General features: G+C 37.5%; 1 protein-coding gene across 4 annotated transcripts; it reads left to right on the forward strand.

Annotated features, from left to right (window-relative positions):
* The first annotated feature begins 64 nt into the window (after positions 1-64).
* Positions 65-21,816, forward strand: sez6l2 (seizure related 6 homolog (mouse)-like 2). Of its 4 annotated transcripts, none has more exons than XM_007234692.4 (19): positions 65-498; positions 2,937-3,017; positions 3,206-3,334; positions 4,592-4,804; positions 6,680-6,816; positions 8,380-8,572; positions 9,077-9,262; positions 10,507-10,690; positions 11,126-11,289; positions 11,388-11,582; positions 12,168-12,306; positions 12,483-12,679; positions 13,943-14,137; positions 15,405-15,599; positions 16,823-17,014; positions 17,148-17,186; positions 17,404-17,521; positions 18,109-18,220; positions 20,487-21,816. In XM_007234692.4, the coding sequence occupies exons 2-19, from the start codon at positions 2,960-2,962 to the stop codon at positions 20,514-20,516; spliced, it is 2,676 nt and encodes an 891-aa protein (XP_007234754.1). In that variant the 5' UTR covers positions 65-498; positions 2,937-2,959; the 3' UTR covers positions 20,517-21,816. The 4 variants fall into 4 exon arrangements, with proteins under 4 accessions (XP_007234754.1, XP_049324153.1, XP_049324152.1 ...); XM_049468196.1 differs by having other exon boundaries at positions 4,658-4,804; XM_049468195.1 differs by having other exon boundaries at positions 3,206-3,271.
* Positions 21,817-22,274: the final 458 nt, after the last annotated feature.

Consider the following 22,274-nt stretch of genomic DNA (forward strand, 5'->3'; position numbering starts at 1 on the left):
TGAGCCCCTCTGCCTAGGCAGCAGCAGATGCCCTCACATAGACACGCACATAGATACACACACACACGCACACAGACACACACACACACGCACACCTATACACACACACATAGACATCAACGCGTCAAACCACACGGGTTGAACCTGTCATATAATGGCTGTTCCACCCACCTAAGCGCCAGCCCTGGGCCTAGGACCTCAGATTTAAGCGAAAACACATTTTTTTCACGATTTGCGCAGCGAAGGGAAGCTGTATTTTTGCGCTGGGAACGAGAGAATGCGTTTTTTCTCGTTAGCGTGCTGTTGACATCCCTGGCCAGCCCAGAGCGTGTTTTGTGCCAACAGGGGGGTCGAGCGGAGACTGTTCTGGTATTTTTGGTGAGGGAGAGAGAGACGGAGCATCTTTCCGCAGAGTAAAAGGTAAAAGACGGGAAATCTCAGAGCCACGTCCAAAAATAGGCGCACGGATAACGGAGAGAAGACGAGGAGGCTTTGGAGGTGCGTATGTTTTCCAGCCGTAGTCTGGTAGACTGGCCTTGAATGCTTTAGCATAGGGGGGCTTTTGCGCGACCCTCGCCTTATTAGAGAGGGGAACAGAGCTAGACCACCTGCATGATGATTCGTTAGATGTTTTTTATAGCATGACTAGAGATAAATGCAGATAGGTGTGTGTGTTATTATCATGTATTATAATTATTATTATTTATTATTATGGCCAATGGATTTTTTTCCTCATAGGCCTGTAGATATTAGAAACAGCCTGCATGGCGCTGTATGGTTTAGATGCATAAGGCTATATAAATATAAATATATGGTGCGTTATTTGTTAAGGTACAGCTGTATATGAACAATGGCAATGCTATATACATATATATATTTTTTGTATTTTTTATTGATTTATTTATTTTTTGTGTGTTTGCTAAAAGGGGTTTTGGCGGTAGGGTTGAAGGGGGACTAGCCGGCGCTGAGATGAGATGGGGAGGGGTCTGAACGAGAAGAGAGAGATAGAGAGAAAGAGAGAGATAGAGAGAAAGAGAGAGAGAGAGGAGAGGGATCTGAGGCTTCTTCTGCCCGCAGTGTCAGCAACAGCCTCTGTTTGTTGTGCATCATCATTCACATGTCTTTATTTTGTCTCTTTATTTGTTTGCTTGTATGTTTTTTTTTCTCCAATACCTGTCCCTCCTCCAATACCTGTCCCTCCTATACCACCGGATTCTCTGCTCTTGTCCTAAACAGATTTTCTCTCGGTGGTTTATCCACACAGGCCACCGCGAGCCTGGAGATAAGAGGAGGTGACGTCATTAAGGCGGCATCAGAGAACGTGTAGGCGCGTTTTTTTGTAGTGTGATTTAATTTTCGCTCCCTAATTGACCAAACTAATCCTCCAATCCGCCAAACATGCTTTTCCTCTGAACTTAAGAACAATAATAAAAAGTATAGTATATTATATATATGAGCAATCCAGATTGGAAGAAAAATCAGACCTTACCACATACAGCTCTGGAAGACCACGTAAAAATGATGAGTTTCTTTGATTTTTCCAAATTGAAAACATCTGGAATATAATCAAGAGGAAGATGGATGATTACAAGCCATCAAGCTGAACTGCTTGATTTTTTTGCACCAGGAGTGGCATATATATATACTTATCCAAAAGCAGTGGGTAAGACTGGTGGAGGAGAACATGAGAAGATGCATGAAAACTGTGAATAAAAATAATATGATCTTTGCATTATTTGAGGTCTGAAAACTTATTTCAGCCATTTCTCATGTTCTGCAAATAAATGCTCTAAATGAGAATATTTTTCTTTGGAATTTGGAAAATTTGTCCGTAGTTTATAGAATAAAACAACACATACCTATAAATAGCACAATTAAAGAAACTGAAACTTTTTTTCCAGAGCTGTACACTTCAGCTGACAAATAAAGACCTTTCTCTACCTTCTAACATCATGGAAACTTTAACATTTAAAAAGCACCGTTCCCAAAACTAAAAAAAAATATTTTGAAATGTTTCAAAATATTGAATAAAAAGGTTTTAAGAACATCTAAAAAAAAGGCAACTAATTGTAATTGTAACATTCAGGAAACTTTCTTCTCATCGACTACTAGATACTATCCAACACATCATAATTTGACTTGATTTAAAAATGAGCATTAATAATTAATTAATTGTTATTAATAAATATTGTTTGGTGATGGAAAGCTCAGAATATAAAATACTAAGCAATCTTTTCGCAGAAAACAGGCAGGAAACACAACATTGTGTTCCAAAATTCACATTTAGTCCTGAATAAAGGACAATTCTGGAATGGTCATATCAGACATATCATTTGGACACAAATTCAACAAGACTGAATTTAGCACTCTTACATAACTGGAGGGAGAAACACACAAGTCTCTCCAGACATGCCAGAACCCTCAGAGCTCAGCAGTCTATCTTATTATATACACTGGATTCAGCTCTCATCAGTTAATGACCAAAACCTTTAAGAGGGAAATTTGGTGTGTCAGAAGAAGGAAAGCATTCATCTATGCAGAACTGTGTCCCTACAGGGGCTGAGTTTGACACCACTGATGTAATATAACACATGCTAAAGACTCTGAGAGGGTGAGATGTTGCAAGTTGGTTCTGTTCTCTGAGATCTCAGATTCTTTTAGTGGAAGCTGAAACTGTCGCATAATTTCAGGAGTGTTTAGCATATTAAAACAGACTGTTCTGTTAGTTTGGAAAAACGCTTTGGGCTGTTATTATATAGCTGTATTTTTGTTTTCCTTATTTTGTGTTGCATTTGTTTATTTACTTACATATCATCATTTTGCAATGAAACATTAACATTAAAATATTCTTAATCTTATTTTTTATGAAGGACCCTTGTCTTTTCTGATTTCTGCTGAATTTCTGCTCCTCATTTCCATCTCTTCTCTTTTTTCAGACTGTATTTTTTGACACTTCAACATGGTGTCCACAATTCTGGCTGTGACGCTATGTGTCACACTCCTGCACATGACTACAGGTAAGAATATTTATTTATAACTCTTTATCTCTCTAACAGTGTGTCTCTTTGGACGAGCACTTATCATTATTCATGTATGCTAAACTGCTTCAAATGCCAACTGTGTTGAACATACTTATCATAAATAAAATTGTAATTGGGCATTGAATGATGTCAATCATAACCTAAGGAACTTCTTGCCATGTCAGGTGCAGCTTTTGTGACCCCTGACCCTGAAGCTCCTCCCACCATGACATCTGACCCACGTCCACTGGGTGAGTTGATCCATGCAGCGTTGATGAGTAAGGAGTATCTTGGCCAATCCTCTGGCAACATAGGTGAGCTTATAAAAGGACATGGAAACTGACCTTTTTTGCTCATTTTCACAAAACTTTGAGCCCTATATTACACCCTGAGCAAGGCGTGTTACGATGCTCATTGCTATGTTACACCCCGCCATCTACTTTCATGTATTGCATCTACCAATTGCATTGTTTAAAAAGCAGAGGCCCTTGTGAATTTATCTACACCAATGGACATGGCAGTCTCGAAATGAGGTGTGTGACACAGTACTGACACAGTAGCTGTAAGAAACTGGTTGATATCTGTGATAGTGTTGGGTATACTGAGTCAAATGTAAAGTCCTCTGTGTTTTGGAACAAACATTGTTGCTTAAGCAAATTAGTGCATGCCTTGTTCGCGTTTTTAACCTGGACAACGCATGCTTTTTAGTGTTGCCAGGTTGACGGCTTGCCTACAGATTGCTAAAATAGGGCCCTTAGTCTAGTTTATTAAAGCATTAAAGCAGAATTATGTAACATTTTACAATACAATAATAGTCTTAAAATCAAGTTGACATGAAGTAGGGAACACACCGCTAACTGCACTATGTATCTCTGGTGAGAGGACAATTTTCACATATTTCACACATAAATTAGGTCTGGACATTATTCAGACTTGACCTTGGACACATGCAATGTACATCTGGAAAGTGTATAAAATCCTTTTTATAAATGATTATTGGTGGTTCAAAGCGCGTGGATTCCACTTATTTACTCCCATAATACTGCTTTAAAGAGATCTTGATTTATACAGTAAGTATAGAGTGAACACCTTTTTTATTGTTGCTAGAAAAGCACAAGTAGCGTATTAAGGTCTAAGGTTAGCCTATTTGTTTTATGGTTTAATGGTTTAAAATTTGATAATTGATGGTTTTATGGGTTTGATCACTATCTATGCACTGTGGCCATCATGGCTATCTTCTCATGTCCCATTCCCATTTTGGATTACCTCTGGGTAATCTGGTGGTCCATTACCTCCTTAAAACACACACAGAGTAGGTGAACTGGTTATTTAAAATTGCACCTTAAATTTAATTAAATGTGAGTATTTGTGGAAAGCTGCAATAGACTATAGCGCCCTAATCCTATACTTTTCTGCCTTGTGCCCAATGATTCCAGGGGGGCTCAGGATTCACCATGATCCTGATCAATAACAAGCATATCTATGTCCGTAAATTAACATACATTAATTAGTCCTTAGTTTAAAACTTAATAATAGTAGCTGATAGGCCTGTATGTGTACCTGCCTCGCAGGCACAACCACCAACCCGACCCAGGCCGTCCCATCCATCGACCCTGTTTCCACTGTGATGTCACCAGGTGTTCTGACCACTGCCGTGACGTCATCTGCTGCCCCCCAAGCTGGCCAGTCTGGAGGACGGAGTGCTGTGACGTCACCGCCAGCTGAGGAGGAGACCACAACGACGCTGATCACCACAACGACAATCACGACAGTTCACACACCAGGTACGCTGCACAACTGGGATTTAAAAAAAGCAAAAGATAAATTGTTGCAAAAATAGTTGCACCCAGAAGGAAGCGTCTAATTACAGTGTTATTTAAAAGGAAAATAAAGGTTAGCAGGAACAATAAATTATTACAAATGTAGACTGAAATGGGCAACTCTTGGTTGTATTTATTGAGCTACACGTACAGAAGTAGTGTAGAACGCAACATGCCAATTATCTCAGCATTGAATTGGAGAGGTTCCTAATGGTGTCCTGCAATAACCTATCCCACACACCTTAAATATTCTGAAAATCTCAGTTCCTGCAGATTTTGTCGTAGATGTGGAGTATTGATAGCATGTTCAATAGCATTCCACACATTTTCTATCAGAGATATACTACGGATCAACATTTTTAGAACGCCCCACTTTTTTCTCTTTATTTTTAAAATTTAAGCTCTTTATGTCCAATCAATAACTGGAAATGGTACAAAATCCAGCATAAAAAAGTAAAGATTGCAGCAAAGTTCCAGCGCCTTTACAGAGAACAATAGAGCAAAAAAATGAAACTGAACAAAAAAAAACCCTGGAAAAAACATATAGCTGGTATGTAGCAATGGAAATAAATTATTATTTGGAAATGGATTTTAAAAAATGACAATTTACAAAGCCTTTGTGTGTAGTAAAGCAGTGCTGGAACGGATCATATTGCTGCACTCTCCACTGCAGCATTTACACATTTACACACAGCACACTCACACTTTAACCGTAATAAAAAGAAAAAGACACAGAAACACAGATAACTCTGTAACTATTAAAAGTAGAAGTCTTTTCTTTTGAGAAATTACTGATAAAGCCACAGAGCGATAAGTATTGTATAAGCACCTTTAAAAGACTCCTGGAAACGTGAGAAAACTGCTACAGGAAGAGTCAGGTCTGGCTGACCCACATGGCAACACCAGCCTTTAGTTCTGCTTAGCACTGGACTAAATCTCAGTTTCAGCAGTGAAGAGAAAAATTAGAGGTCTGACGGGTGAAGTACAGTAATAAAGTCAAGACAAAAAAGCTTACCTGTCCATACAGCACTGGTAATTGACTGTTAAAAAACAGGGTTGTTCTAAATTTTTGACTGGTGCTGTAGGTTAGGCATTTGTTTCTTCTGCATTGTCCTATTGGAATGAAACAGTTCAGCTAATGTTGGGCTATCAAAGTGCCTGTGATGGAGACTAAAGGAGATCTGGCTTCAAATGAAATTACCCTTCACTAAAGATGATCTGCTGCCCTTTTTGAGTCACTCCATGATAGTCTGATTGACTTTGGTCCCCACAAAGGTATATTCCAGTTGGTTAATTCATCAAAAAAGAGTGCCACAATTTTTTGACAAGGTATATATGTATATGTTTATTAAAGATTTCTGAAAGTATATTATTTTTTTTCACAAGAAAATGACACAGTAGCCTTATGAAACGGACTGATTTCTGTAATACAGTGTCTGACGCACTGTGTTTTGGAACAAACCTTAAGACTTGGCAATGGAAAGCAGGAAGCCAGATCAGAGTGGCTGCATTTCATAATCTTCTTTTAATAACTTCAGTGCATCACCTCGCATTTAGGCCTAATAAAGCTTAGCACGTTGACATTGAAAAGTATGAGTAAAGTAACTCCGCACTGCCCAAAAAGTCTGACATGAATTTCACTTAAACACAGGACTGGGTTCCTAAGGATGCCACTGAAATCATTTTGGGTCTTGGCAGCAATGTCTCCATTAAAAAAAAAAAGTTCAAAGCTCTCAGCAGGGCACAGAGCTTCAAACCTTCAAATCTGTCAAAAAAAGAAAAGCAAAATGAAGGCTAAATATTGCAGTCTGAATAAATCTGGTCTCTCTCTCTCTCCAGTGCAGTGCAATGCTAGTCTCTCTGGGATGGAGGGAATAGTGGAGTCTCCTGACCCCCTTTCTTCATCGTCTCCCTTTTCACCACTTGAGTGCACCTACAGCATCACTGTGTATCCTGGATATGGGGTAGAAATACAGGTAAAACAGTGTTCCCTTTGTTGCCTTAGACTGAGTCAGTTTGTCAAAAGTGTGCCTAAATAATCAGCACAGACTGAAGCAATCTGTTAATTAATCTCAAACACACTGACTGTCTATTTATTCTATTATTGATACTGTGATCAATACAAACGGATAAAAGTACAGTCGAAATTCTGGCTTCAAGTTGGCTGATATCATTATTTCTATAAATAAAAAAAAAGAATAAATTTGGCACTAAAGTCTGATTAGCTGAACCTTATTGTAAAGGAATGTCAAATCACATGATCATATTGGGTCATATTAGGTAAATTCATTAATTAATTAAAACAAGAATTCAGAAAAAAAAAAATATATATATATATTGAAATATATTGTGTTATTTACATTTAAATGTATGGCATTTAACTGACACCCTTATCCAGAGCGACTTACAAGGATATTCCTATTACAGAGGTGGACCAATGTAGTGTTAGGAGTCTTGCCCAAGGACTCTAATTATTGTAGCACAGCATTGTCATGTTGTAGCTCACTGGCAGGCGGTGGTGTTATCCACTGCACCACACCAACCACAATTTGATACAAATTTTGCTAGGCCTACATTCATGCTACAAACAAGCAAATAGTCATGCATATTAAAGTTAACTAGTAAATATTAACACTGTAATGTAACAATATCATTTATTAAAAGGATTTTTACTACTTCTGCCACAGAACCTTAACACAGAAAGTTCATTTGATCAATCTCACTCCATTATTTGGGCATATTTTACTCAACATTATTTTGGTAGGCGAGTGCACTCAGTTACACTCAAAAACTTGAAAGGGCTCTTGACAAACAAGAGGCATAGGTATCAAAGGTATAATATTTTACTATTTTTAATATGAAAGCACAGATTACAAGAACTATGTTCTCTATATTCACAATGTATAGAGTATAGAGTGAATAGCTGTTATTAGATACCAGTTATATTATTAATAATGATAATAGTAATGTAATTTTTTTTACAGTAAAGCAAAAAATACATAAATAAATAGAATAAGAGAATAAATATATACAGTTTTCTTTACCACAGGGCAGGAATAGTGATCTTAGAAAGTCCTATTAATTTCTGTTGTAGATACATCTATCTTAGATCTGGAGTTCTTAATTTGGGCATGATGCTGATTACCAATTGCCAGTATGAATTCATGCTGTTCATGAAACAATCTCTGACTATTATGTTGCTTGGCAACCTGAGCCTTCTGTTACCAGAAAACTACATTCTTTATATTTACTGCAATATACCAAATGAATAAAATCTTACCTAATATGTCTATGTTTTTTTCACACTGTGGCATAATCTTATATTTGTTTGCATTATACATATTTTTAACACTTACAAAATCGGATAAGTGGAAGTGGAACACTGTGTAAATTTAATTTATTTTGAACACAGCTATTGATCAATCAGCTGATGTGCATTCTCAAGCCTTTTTACAAAGCTAGCATCAGTAAAATGTGTTTTGATCTGAAACATTTATATTATAAGAGCCCAGCCAATGTCATCTGCACTGCACTCTTAGGTGAAAAAAATGAACTTATCTAAGGAGGAGACCCTCACCATCCTGGGCCTGGGGGAGCCAGGGCCTGAGCTACTAGCCAATGAGAGCATGATGAGCGAAGGTCAGGTGATCCGCAGCGCAACCAACCAGGTGCAGATTCACTATCGGAGCCTGAAGCAGACCAATCACGGCGTTTTCAGCTTTCACTACCAGGGTATGTGTTTGGAAATAGTGTGTAATTAAAAAAAATTATCATTTATTTCTTTAAAATAAATGATGTTCAGTGACTGACTGCTTCTTCCCAAGTGCAGAACCAACAGATTTAAAAACTCCTTTGTCCTTCATGCCATCTGACTGTACAACTCCTCTTTGCAGGGGAGGGGGTGGGGGTCACAGGAGGACAGAGGATGGGATGGAGCAGTAGACTTAGTAGACAGATAAAAACATAAACTGTAGCATAAACCATAAAATTCAATGCAACAATAACGTGCAATTCCTCTCCTGCTGGACTTTTTTATATATATTGGAATTTTTAATTTAAATTATTTCTCCCCTCCCATTCCTTATTTACTGTAATGATGCTGCTGGAATCTTAATTTCCCTTAGGAAACCCTCTGAAAGGGATCAATAAAGCTATCTACCCATCTAAATATCTATGAAGCCGTGATGACTGATGCTGTGATCTGTCATCTGTGGTTGTTTGTTTCTCTCTCCTCAGCGTTCCTGCTCTCCTGCCCGTTCCCTCTTTCCCCAGAGGGTGGGGGTGTGACTGTGACGGACATTCACCCTGGTGGCCAGGCTCATTTCCACTGTGACCCGGGTTTCCAGGTCAGAGGTCATGAGGTGGCCACCTGCCTGAACTCCACCCGACCCCGCTGGAGCATGCCTGAGCCTCAGTGTGTCGGTAAAGAGCATTCACTATATTAGTTCGGCTTCTAATGGGCAAGTTTGGATGCAACATTAGCAAGCGAAAACATAGATAATTTTATTTAGCCTATCTATGGCTATATAATTAGGTTAAGATTGCATTTCTTCAAAGCAAATCCATTTGATCCATTTGAAAGCATTTTGGTTGCCAGGATTGGATTTCAACTATTCAGACTGTTTTTACCAAAGATACATAAACAATACTGGTACTGGGTGTTCGCCCAATATAAATCTCATTTATTCATAGCCTTTATTCGAAAGGCTACTGCACATTACTGTCCAAAATTTTACAGTGGCTTGCAAAAGTATAAATGCCACTTGATGGCATTTAATACAGGGTAATCCTGGAAGAACACCTAATGAAGGCTGCAAAAGACTTGAGACTGGGAAGGAGATTCACCTTGGGCATTGAAGGATTTTTTTTTTTGTAGCTGTAATATTGTTCATATCGATATTATATTGTATAGACTAAAATTAAGAAATATACTGTGATATACAGCTCTGGAAAAAAATAAGAGACCAAATCAGTTTCTCTGATTTTGCTATTTATAGGTATATGTTTGAGTGAAATAAACATTGTTGTTATATTCTATAAACTACGGACAACATTTCTCCCAAATTCCAATAAAAAAAAAAATATTTAGAGCGTTTATTTGTAGAAAATGAGAAATGGCTGAAAGAACAAAAAAAAGCAGAGCTTTCAAACACCAAATAATGCAAAGAAAACAAGTTCATATTAAGTTTTAAATTTAAAGAGTTCCGAAATCAATATTTGGTGGAATAACCCTGTTTTTTAATCACAGTTTTCATGCATCTTGGCATGTTCTCCTCCACCAGTCTTACATACTGCTTTTGGATACTTTTATGCCACACCTGGTGCAAAAATTTAAGCAGTTCAGCTTGGTTTGATGGCTTGTGATCATCCATCTTCCTCTTGAATATATTCAGAGGTTTTAAATTTGGTAAAATCAAAGAAACTCATCATTTTTAAGTGGTCTCCTATTTTTTTTCCAGAAGTGTACATTTGGGTTATATCACTCTGCTGTATATATTAACCTAACCTTGGTTATTTGTTAGACACTCCTGCATTTATATTATATCTTTCATTATCAGTAGAATACCACATATTTTACTCCTTTTTCTTTCTGTTGTTTCTAAAAGTAATGTGGTATGTGTGTGTGTGTGTGTGTTTGTGTGTGTTTGTGTGTGTGTTTTATAAAGCTGTGTCCTGTGGAGGATGGATCAGAAATGCCACAGTGGGCCGTATCCTCTCTCCCACCGTCCCCTCCACCAGTAATCTCAGCAGTGGCAGCAACTTGAGCTGCCATTGGCTCCTGGAGGCCAAAGAGGGCCACAGGCTCCACCTCCACTTTGAGAGAGTGGCTCTTGATGAGGATGATGACAAGTAAGTAAAATATAACACCACTATCTCTGAAATCTTATCTTCTTTATAGAAAAAGAAAGAAAAATAGCTTTAATCTATTAAACAAGATGTGGATTTTTTTTTTCAAATCAAATAGTAACATTTGTCTTTCCCACAATTTAATAATTCATTTTAAATTACTAATGTCCAACCTATTAATTAATGTGCCTTTGAGACTGCTAAATGTGGAAGACTTGTCCTATATAGGGCATCATTCAAAGATCACTAAATGACTTCATATAGGATCAATATGATTATGTGTAATGTTCTTTTACTATATATAGAAAATACCGCTATACAGGAATAAGGAAATTAATGAAATGCAATGACAAATGGGTATTTTCCACAAACATTTGGCCATATAGTAGAGCATACAGACTGACCTGTTCTGCTTGTCTGGATGTGTCTCTTTCTCAGACTGATTGTCCGAGGTGGGAATAACTCTAACGCTCCGCTTCTCTTCGACTCGGATCTGGACGATGTTCCTGAGCGTGGAATCGTCAGTGAGGGATCATCGCTCTATCTGGAGCTAACTGCAGACTCCTCCTCCATCCCTCTGCTGCTGGCACTCCGTTACGAGGGTAAAAAAACACGTGTTTTTTGAGCTAAGCAATTTTTAAATAAATTACATAAAACAACAGAAACTAATGCAGACTCTTTTTTTATTTTCCCTGTTCAGCGTTCGATGGAGAGCACTGTTATGAACCCTACGTTCCACATGGAAATTTCAGCAGCACTGACATGTCCTTCCCTCTGGGCACGACCGTAACCTTCTCCTGCTCTCCTGGCTTTGTGATGGAGCAGGGATCAGGAGTCATGGAGTGTGTTGACCCCAGTGACCCCCACTGGAACGAGAGTGAGCCTGTTTGCAGAGGTATGGCCTCTAGTGTCTATACAACAAAAACATTAAAAACTGTACTCACAGAATTTTGGACAACAAGTAATTTTGATTGATTAGAATGAATGAACCAGGTATTCTACTTAACCTATGTTAAAACCTAACTTAGTAGTGATGACTCACAACTGAACCTATAAGCACTGTAAGTGCAAAAATAATCCACCCATCTGTTTTCTGTGAATCAGTTGAAAGTGTTTGGTGTCAGAAATCGTATTCTTCTATGTCACAATAAAAAACTGCATAGAACCACCATGGCTCCACTCCTCTCCCCATAACCCCTCACACACTAGATCAGTTAAAGATCCACCATTTCAGTCAATTTGTTTAAGATCCTTAGACAGTACACAGCAGAATTAGCCAGCAGACTTCTTTTGAAGGAGGGATCTTTATCTATTGTACCTTGCAAGTCAGCAGATGGAGAAAAAAATAGTTTTGTGCTTCAGTCTCAGTTAAGCATGAACTAGCTAAAACTAACATGTGGTAAATGTTTAGCGTAAACATGGGGCATGGTCAGGAACAGCTTATTTGCATAAATTCTCTTCTCCTTCATTCTGTATTCAGCTCTGTGTGGTGGAGAGCTGGCCGATGCTATAGGAACAGTGCTGTCTCCTGATTGGCCACAGAGCTACTCTAAGGGGCAGGACTGCGTTTGGCAGATCCACGTCACTGAGGACAAGCGTGTTGAGCTGGACGTGCAGATGTGAGTCTATGAACACGATTTACAGTATCATTCTACTAGCAGTAATTGGAACTGGGACATTTGTAGGGATTGGGTACCCTTTGTATTATGCCAGTGACTCATGCATAGCTATAATAACTTAAATAAATATTTTATTAATTGCTTTCTACATTTTTATCTTCTTTTTCCTTATAAAGTCTCAACATCCGTCACAACGACATTCTCACCATTTTCGATGGGCATGACCTCATGTCGCATGTGATTGGCCAGTACTTGGGATCACGGGAGAGATTTCGGGTTGTGTCCGGTGGCTCAGAGGTCACTATTCAGTTCCAGAGTGACCCCGACGATTCCAGCTTCACCCTCAGCCAAGGCTTCCTCATTCACTATCGAGGTAAAACTGTTAACCAGAGATTCCAATGTCTATAATAAAACTTTGTGTACTGGCTGACATGAAAACATTGAAAACAGAATTTTATAGAAGACTTTCGTGACCCTCAATGGAAGACAATGTAACAAATAATCCAATTTCATTTTGGAGCATTAATATTGGTCATGAGCTTGAAATGCTGTGCTTTGATACATTGTAAAGAACAACTGTCAGATTCACATTATGTCAAAATCTAAAAACAATAAAAATGGACTGTGCAATGGAAAAATACATATTATTTTCCGTATCAATCAAAAGTTTTAAAAAACACCTTCTCAGTATTATTTTTTTTCCTACATTGTAAATGAATCATCCAGACTATGAAAGAACACCAAAGGAATTATGTAGTAACTTAAAAGTGTTAAACAAACATTTACCGGTAGTTGGCCCTTATCTGAGGAGCTGTTTCTGAGGCTGGTAGCTCTGATGAACTTATCCTGTGCAACAGAGGTAACTATTGGTCTTCCTTTCTTGGGGTGGCCCTGATGAAAGCCAGTTTCATCATAACATTTTTTGATGGTACTTGATACTTTTTTTAATTGTTCAGATTGACTGACCTTCGTTTCTTAAAAAAATGTTTTGTACTTAGTTAAGTAGTTCTTGTCATAATATAGATCTATTCACTGTATACCAACTCAAACTCTTTACAACACAACTGATGCTCTTAAACATATTAAAAGGACCAGAATTTAAAGTACTTAACTCTTCAGCCCAGCTGTTAACTGAAAGCCTTATAAGGGTGACTAAGAAAATCCAGCCAAGATGTGTAAAGCTGTCATCTAAGCAAGAGATGCCTAGTTTCAGGAATCTAAAACATATTATTGTTTGTTTTTTCATAAAATAATGAAAATATGCTGAATTTAAAGTTTATCCAAACTTTTGACTGGTGCTGTGCATTATACACAGAGACTAGCTCTAATGTGCTCTAGATAACATGCCTAGTTGTTTTATCTGCATTTTTATGCTCAAATTTCCAGATAAAACTCCAGACATTTTTGCTGTTGTTGCTTACCTTAGATAGGAGACAAAGTACAATCAATTTTGTGAAAGTTGACAGAATATATTCCTTATTAATATTCTGCAACATTTCAAGCTAGAATTGTTACAGAATCTATATTGCTTGGTCCAGCTAGTTTATTATACTTCTGTCCTCACTGCACTTATGCCTCAACTACACATACAGTATTTTTACACAGCCATTACTGTTGTTCCTGTTATCTTTTTCAGAGGTGGAGCCTAATGACACATGTCCGACACTCCCACCGGTCGAATTTGGCTGGAGTAGCTCCTCCCATCCGTCTCTTGTGAGGGGCAGTGTGCTCACCTATCAGTGTCAGCCTGGCTATGACATTGTGGGCTCTGACATCATCACCTGCCAGTGGGATCTGTCCTGGAGCAACAGCCCACCGACCTGTGTGAAAAGTGAGCAAAATTACCTTCAATTTTTTTTTTCAGATTTTTTGGAGATACAGTATGAGCTGCTTTCCAAAGCCTCGGCTGCAGTCTGGGTAGGATAGATATTCTATAAAGCTGTGCTATGAATCTCTCTTGTAAGTAGCCAGTTTATTGGGGACCTGTTATGATACATCAATTGCATCCTCACAATGTTCCAAAAGTAGGTTGCCTACTTTTTCATGCTGTATATGAAGGTTCCCTCAATTTAGAACAGCCTTTTATGATGTAGCAACCAAGAAATGTAGCCTACCTTGGCTACCTAGACGTTAGAAGCCTAGCCAGCTATTGTTCTTGTAACAGTTTAGGGTTAGAGGCGAGATGCAAGTGAAACTTTTTAGGTTTTAGTAGCTATAATGAAATGAAACAAAGAAACAAAATAACACTAAGATTATAAACCAAAAATAAAATACTAACAAAAACATTCAATTTCAAACATACAATAAAAAAAAATAAAATAAAGGTAACAAACCATGAAAAAACAGTAACACAGAGGGAGCAAACAAAAAAAGCTGTGGGTCAAAAAAAAAAACAAGAGAACAAAGAAAAAAACATGGGGTATATATACACAGACACAGACAAGGGACACTTGTGGTAGATAATGAGGGGGCTGGGTTACAAATAAGACAGGTGGGAACACTAATGGCAAGGTGGGGTAAGAAGGAGACAAGAGAGAAAAAAGAGCCATGTTTTATTGTTTTTATTGTTTAAAAAACTGGATTAATTTAACCTAGTCATGGATAAATAAACAAAATATGTCAAATATGTCAAAGTGAAGTAGGAATAGCACTGCCACAATCGCATATTCACAGTATTGCATTAGCATCTGTGGTTGCAGTTCAGCAGTTTCAAAGGAAGCATGGCCAAGCTTTCAGGCTGGAATTGTGATAATAGCATTATGAGATTGCGTTACTTAATAAAGATAATCATGACAAACAAGATGACTAATGAAAATATGAGTGGATATGGTCAATTTCCTTAGAGGAGAAAAGAAACTGAAAGTATCTGGAAATAGACATAAAGGAAATTTATTTCTGACCTATGGTTAAAAGGTCTTGATAGAAGTGGGGACAATAAGAAATCAAGAAAACCCTTTTTGGTACCATACAGAACCCTAAAAAGCTATAGTCTGTTTTTAGGATTTGAAAAGGTCTGTTCTGCAGGATGATTAGCATTTCTTAGTTTGTGTCTATAGGGATTAACTGTGTTTTTCTTTCTGCTATTGATTCTCCTACAGTCCAGCAGTGTCCTGACCCAGGTGAGGTGGTGAACGGAGCGCGCTCTGTGCATCCAGAGTTGGGTTTTGCTGTTGGGACAGTGGTGCGTTTCACCTGTAACCAGGGTTATCAGCTGGAGGGGCCGAGCCAAATCTCCTGCCATGGCAGAGACACCGGCATGCCCAAGTGGAGCGACCGCAGCCCTAAATGTGTCTGTAAGTGTATGTCTTACAATGTCTTAAATTAAAATCCGGATATTTAAGGTCTTAAATTGTCTTAAATTTACTGCAAAGATTTTAAGACTGCATTTAATGCCAGTGGGAAAGCATATACTAATGTTAGTGGAGAGCTAGCTAATGTTACCGGGGAGGAGCTTATGTTAGCGGAGAGCCAGCTAACATAAGCGAGGATAGAGGTAACTTTAGCAGCGAGATAGCTAACATTAATGGAGAGAGAGCTAAGGTTAGCGCAGAGCTTGCTAACTATAGCAGTGAGCTAGCTAACATTACCAGGGAGAGAACTAAGGTTAGCAAAGAGCTAGCTAACTTTTGCCAAAAGCTAGCTAACATTAGCGGCAAATTAGCGAGCCAACATACTAACATATTAACTTCATTGGCGAGGCGGCTAACATTAGCGGTGAGCTAGCTAACTGGAAGTTCAAAATAAGTCTTGACTAATAATAGCATAATTTTAGGCTGCATAATTTTTAAGTTTTAACTTCCAATACAATAAATTATTTTCTACCAAAGAAATTATGACTACATTTTTGGATCTTAAAAAGCATTAAATTTGACTTTTAAAATAGTGCAAGAACCCTGCATCAGTAAAGTCCAAAAAATTATTAGATTGCATACTTATATACTGTAAAATTTGGGAAGGAGAGTAAAGTAATTTCTATTCTCTGTATGTCCTGTACATATGCAGTATTGACAATAAAAACTACTTGACTTATATACAGAAACATAAAATGGCTTCATTTATATAAATAATATGAACAATTAAGCAATAACACAACAGTGAGTGCTATATTGTGTAATATTGGCACTGCCGTGCTGCGGTCAGAGGCACCAGGCTGCAGGCCGATTCCTAGGCCACAACCCACACAGGTTACCATGAAAATACTGGCCGAAGCTCTGCTGAAATGAGCTGTCAGTCCTTAACGCAGTATGTTTCCTGATCATGTCATGAGTCACTACAGAAAATATAATCCTTAATGGTGTTTTAAGGTTTTTGTGTGATATATACATAGTGATTAAGCATAAGCATTTTAACCACCTCTTTCCTTCTACTGCGTTGACACTGAACACATCAGACACAATAATACTGCTGGAGTTTCTAAATCATAGGTGGTCCTAGGAGTATATACAGTATATGCTAAAACTTTAAGACAGACCCATTCATCTCACTTTCTCTGTTTTTCTTCCTCTCTTATATACAGTGAAGTATGATCCATGCCCTAATCCCGGGGTGCCAGACAACGGTTACCAGACTCTGTATAAACACAGTTACCAGGCAGGGGAGACTCTGCGCTTCTTCTGTTATGAAGGCTATGAGCTGATTGGAGAAGTCATCATCAACTGTGTCCCCGGACACCCCTCACAGTGGAACAACCCACCACCTTTCTGCAAGGGTACAATACAATACCCAAATTTTTCCTAAAACAAAAAAAATCTTATTGCATAGTCAGTTTTATCCTGACTAAATATGATTATTATTATTATATTATAAAATGTTCAATTTCTTAATTTTTCCATTCTATACAGTGGCCTATGAAGAGCTATTGGAAGATCACAAACTAGAAGGTAACAATGTGACGACCACTTTCACTCAGATATGAAATTCACTACTGATAACAGAACATCAATTTATAGGAAATAGAATATGATTATTCTATTTAATGCATCTAAATGTGAACGAGGAAATGAATGCATCAACACAAAAATGTATTGATTTTGAAATTTGAAATCTCAAAAAGCTAATGCGTTCATAATATCAGTGTCTAATATCTTGTCTCTTCAGTCTCCCAGTCATTAGAGGCTTCCCATCAGATGCTGAGTGAGAACATTGCGTTGGCCATCATCCTGCCAATCATTCTGGTCATCCTTTTGATTGGTGGAATCTACATGTACTACACTAAGTAAGCAAATGGAAGGCTGTTATTTAATTTTTAAAGCAGCATTATGTAAGAATTTGCATTTCTTGCTCTTGGACTCCCTCTAGACTCAGAAAGAGCTAAAAACAACAGCTAACTAAAGAACAAGCTTTACACATTTCTGCGCATTCCTGGACAAGTAGAAAAATATAGTATAACCATTAAAAGCATGTGGTGTAAAACTGATAGATTTAAGATATGTTAAGAGTAAAATTGCACAGTTTTACACAAATTAGACTACACAGCTTTATTCAGTACACAGTACCTTACGCAGTTATTCTGTTCTTTTCACCAGTTACATAGTGCTGGAATTTTTAGAGTTACTATTCCCACAATACACATCATTTGAGCATTAATTATACATTTTAAAGTTATTTTAAAGTATAAATTCTTTAAGTTTCCTTTTCTAAAAGCAGTTTTTGTTCAGTATTTATTCTTTTTAGCTTTACTCTTTTTGGCCCATATTGTTTGCTTGATTTGTTCATCCTTTCTTTTGCTTTTCCCTGTCTGTCTCTCTCTCTTTCTCTTTCTGTGTGTGTTTGTCTCTTTCTCTCGCTCTCTTGGTCTCCCAGTGTTTGTAGGTTGCAGTGGAAGCCTTTGTTTTGGAAGTCCCTCTCACACACCCACTCCTACAGTCCAATCACAGTGGAGTCTGACTTTAACAACCCCCTGTATGAGGCAGGGGTAAGACACTACCATCCTTTTGGTCAATACAGATACAATGAACAATGGCTTGTTCATTGAAAACAATATATTGTACCATTTACCACCTGCTTTATTAGTACCTGCCTTGTACTTACACTCACTTGTCACTTTGGGGTCGTTTGGGTCCACTTTACTGGTGCACCACTAGGGTTGGTTTTACGGTATGTTTGCTTATTATCGGTATAGGTGAAAAAATGTCAAGCAGATGCAAGAAGAGAGAAACAAAACTGATTTTAACTCTCTCCATCATTCTAAACAAATAAAACTAAAATCAGCAGTATAGGATTATTTTGAATACCCCCTTAAATGATCTCAGGGTTAATGACACAGGGTTCAGTCAACAAATATTTGCAAGTAATCCAGCTCAGAAAAACCGTTAGCTTTGCTCCAAGCATTGCGGCTAACCTATTTTAACACTGCCAAGTCCGGCTAGCCGGCTGCTAACATTGCAGATAACCCCTATTCTAAGTTTAATAGCACAGGTTTAGAATAACATACAGACATAATATACATATCATAACAAACAGCAAGCCTTACCTTATCTAACCAGGCCTCTGCCTGTCTACAACCAGCTTAAAAAATCAGCTAAAAGGTTCTAAATTTGAAATCACAAAACCTATTCATAACATATAACCTATCAAATCTACTACTCTCTATTGCTTTACTCCAGCCAGGTTAATTTACAAGGTAGCTAAATGTAATATCATAGCAAAAATTACAAAAGTCATAATGAGATAAAAACCTTTAGCAAACATTACACAAACATTCACGTACTGCTGTTATATTTCAGGAGAAATGCACTGAAATAGTTTTAGAGGCCAAAAAGCAAATAGTATTGCTAACTTAGTGAATATAAGCTTTCCTGTGATAAAACCCACATGAAATTTATGATCTAAGCAACAACTCCAATCCAGGCGATTTAGCGAACTTTGCACACACTAGTAGACCTTTACCGTAGACATGACTGTCAGATCATGTGATAAGACAAGGTAAAAATATAAGAAAATAGAAAAATATATATTGAAATGTAAGAATGAAATGCACTAGCAGGATAGGTATAATAAAACATACATTTCATTATGGAAAGATTATTATTTTCCCCTTATTAGCAATGGACAAATATTTGTTTTTATTTATTCTGTTCAGTCCAGCAAGTGCAGTGTTTATGCTGAGCTAACTTTAGCATCTTATTCTGTTGCTAATTCTAACACACTTTTTACACACAGGATAACATCAACAACATATATATTTCATTATCACTGTATTTCTTTTATTCAACAATTCAAAAGATGTATCTTTGTTTTAAACACACACAAAGACGCACATAAGATTAGATGTATAACTGAAATTCAAATTTCTGTATACAGCAGGTTAAAGTAAAGGTCTGATGTTTCTGATGTTCAAGACAAAAATATATTTTAACCACATTCCAAACCAGCCAGTACATTATGGGCCCTATCTTACACCCTGCACAAGGCAAGGCTCAATGTTATCTCTCTGGTGTATTGCTATCTTGGCAGCAGAAAACAAAGGTGCATCACTGACTGATTTGAACCCACAACAAACAACCGTACACCCCTGCTTGTTTCACACACACAAGGACACACAGCCGTGCAACAAATACAACTTCACAGCGTGAACAAGCAGGTCAATTTGCTCTGCTGAGAAGCGCTGAAGTGCTGCGCCGTTAAGATAGCAGTACACCAAAGTCTCTTAAAGGGAATGGCAAGTGACACGCTCATTAATTTATTTAATGTTACGCCCAAAACACACTCATGATTAATTAAGAGAATTAGTACATGCCTTTTGCGTGTTTTGAGCCATGCAAGGTGTACTTTTCCCGACATTATGATAGCAAAGACACACTGACATGTCCTAAATCAAGCTGTGCAATATGCGGTTCATGGCTCATCAATAAATCGCTAAAATAGGGCCCATAATCTGCATTACATACATGATCAATGAGGGGAATAAAGTCAAATAGCTGAGTATGAGAATTACCAAGTTTTATTAATGATCTCTGATTGGGCCTAAGTAGGTCACCGGGAGTGTAGTTGGGCTTTCTGGTTCCCACACAGACCCCACATATGCATGTAATCTTGGGTACTCGGTCCACTTATACTGAAATTAAGATGCTGGACAGCTGATCTAGGATCAGTTTTAGCCTTCCTGTAATTACAGAGCCACTGCAGTTACGTGTTATGTTATTACTTTTTCTCATTTTGGTTATTTTGTCTCACTGCAGGACACGAGGGAGTACGAAGTATCCATTTAAAGGCGTGATCATGTGGTTCATTCAAAACCGAGGACGCAAAGAAGAACAAAACGAAGGGATTGAATTATTTCAAGACACTTTTATTCAAAGCCCATAACTTTCCTTTTCCCACTCGTTTCCTTTTCACTCTCTTTTCAATCTCTCTCTTGCTCTTTGCAGACGCAATTAGCAGTATGTTTGAGTGTGAGTGTGGGTGTGTTTGTGTCTGTGTGTGTGTGTGTGTGTGTGTGCGTGTGAAGAGAAAAGAGAGAATCAAAAAGCAAGTGTTATTCATGAGCTTATGGTTTCTCATGATCAGATATGCTTTCTAACATTTGGTTTGGTGCCTTAGGGACTTACAACAAGGTTAAAGGAGTGACAGAATGAGAGAGAAAAAAAAGAGTGCAAGAATTAATTAGAGAGAAAGGAGAAAGAGAGAGTCAAAGTTTGACTACAAAGGATTGATTTTTACAGTGGACAGGAGCACACACACACACAAACATACAAACACACAGATACAACGTCCTTATTCTGATTGTTGTTTCTTTATATACAAGCACACACACACACATACACAAATACATATACACATATGCACACACAAACACACACAGAATATATTGAATGTAAATATTTTGATTGAATATCAAGGCTTATGTATAAAAATTTGATTCAGTGCCAAAATACGACATCCCATAATGTGACGTCGCTTCATGTTTCACAGGTTTCATGGTCTTTCCTACATTGACGATGTAATAATACTGACAAAGCCAGCGTTTCATAATGTTCTTTGCTGTTTCTTAAGAATCTCTTTCTGCTAAATGTTGAATGACTACGGATTATTTAAAAAAGGGGGTGGAATGTCTTCACGCTTAGGGCACGCAATGATTGTATATTTTACCGCTTCAGCTTAGGATTCATGAACAATTATACTTACTGTCATCGTTTATCAGAGTTGATGTTGTTGCATATGCACTATGTTGACAAAAATATATATAAATATATATATATATATATATATATGTACTGTGAAGAAGAAGAAGAAAAAATCAGCTGCTTGCTGTGATGCAGTATCGAAATTGAAATGCTTTTTATAATGTTATTTTTCAATTGAATCATGGTTCGTTGTTAATATTATGCGGTGCGTTTTCGTCTCCTCCACTGTGCCATACCCAGAGTCCAACTGTGGGGGGACTCTGTTGCATTGAAGTATTATTCAACTGTTTATATTGTTTATTAATCATCATTACTATACTGTCATGAAGGCATTATTTATTTGCTAAGATTTAAGAATAAATAAAAGTCTCTGTTGGATGGTAAAGACTGGCTTTTTGCTTTTGAAATCCTGTGTGTGATGTACACATTCAATACTATCAAAAAATGCTGTGGAAACAAAGATAACATCTTTTTGATAGCAATATATCACTCTTTAGTTGTGATAAATGGTCAGGTGATTTGGTTTCTCTTATAGAATATGACAAAGTATTATGGCAAATTATGCAGAAATATAAATGGGTTAATACACAAGCACAACTGCACTTATACAATATGCAAAATATAGTTTTATAGCTCTGGAAAAAAATAAGAGACTTCTTCAGTTTATAAATCAGTTTCTCTGATTTTGCTGTTTATTTGGCATTTCTCCCAAATTCCAAATAAAAATATCGTCATTTACAGCTTTTATTTGCAGAAAATGAGACGGTTTTCATGCATCTTGGTATGTTCTCCTCCACCAGTCTTACACACTGCTTTTGGATAATTTAAGCAGTTTAGCTTGGT

The sequence above is a fragment of the Astyanax mexicanus genome, chromosome 19 (assembly GCF_023375975.1).
Source record: "Astyanax mexicanus isolate ESR-SI-001 chromosome 19, AstMex3_surface, whole genome shotgun sequence".
Classification (NCBI taxonomy): domain Eukaryota; kingdom Metazoa; phylum Chordata; class Actinopteri; order Characiformes; family Acestrorhamphidae; genus Astyanax; species Astyanax mexicanus.

What these genes read in the sequence shown, in the direction of transcription:
- sez6l2 (XM_007234692.4), top strand. Translation starts at nt 2,960, where the DNA reads ATGGTGTCCACAATTCTGGCTGTGACGCTATGTGTCACACTCCTGCAC. An exon ending in CACGACAGTTCACACACCAG is followed by an intron (nt 4,805 to 6,679) that starts GTACGCTGCACA and finishes CTCTCTCTCCAG; the next exon opens with TGCAGTGCAATGCTAGTCTC. An exon ending in ATCTACATGTACTACACTAA is followed by an intron (nt 17,522 to 18,108) that starts GTAAGCAAATGG and finishes TTGGTCTCCCAG; the next exon opens with TGTTTGTAGGTTGCAGTGGA.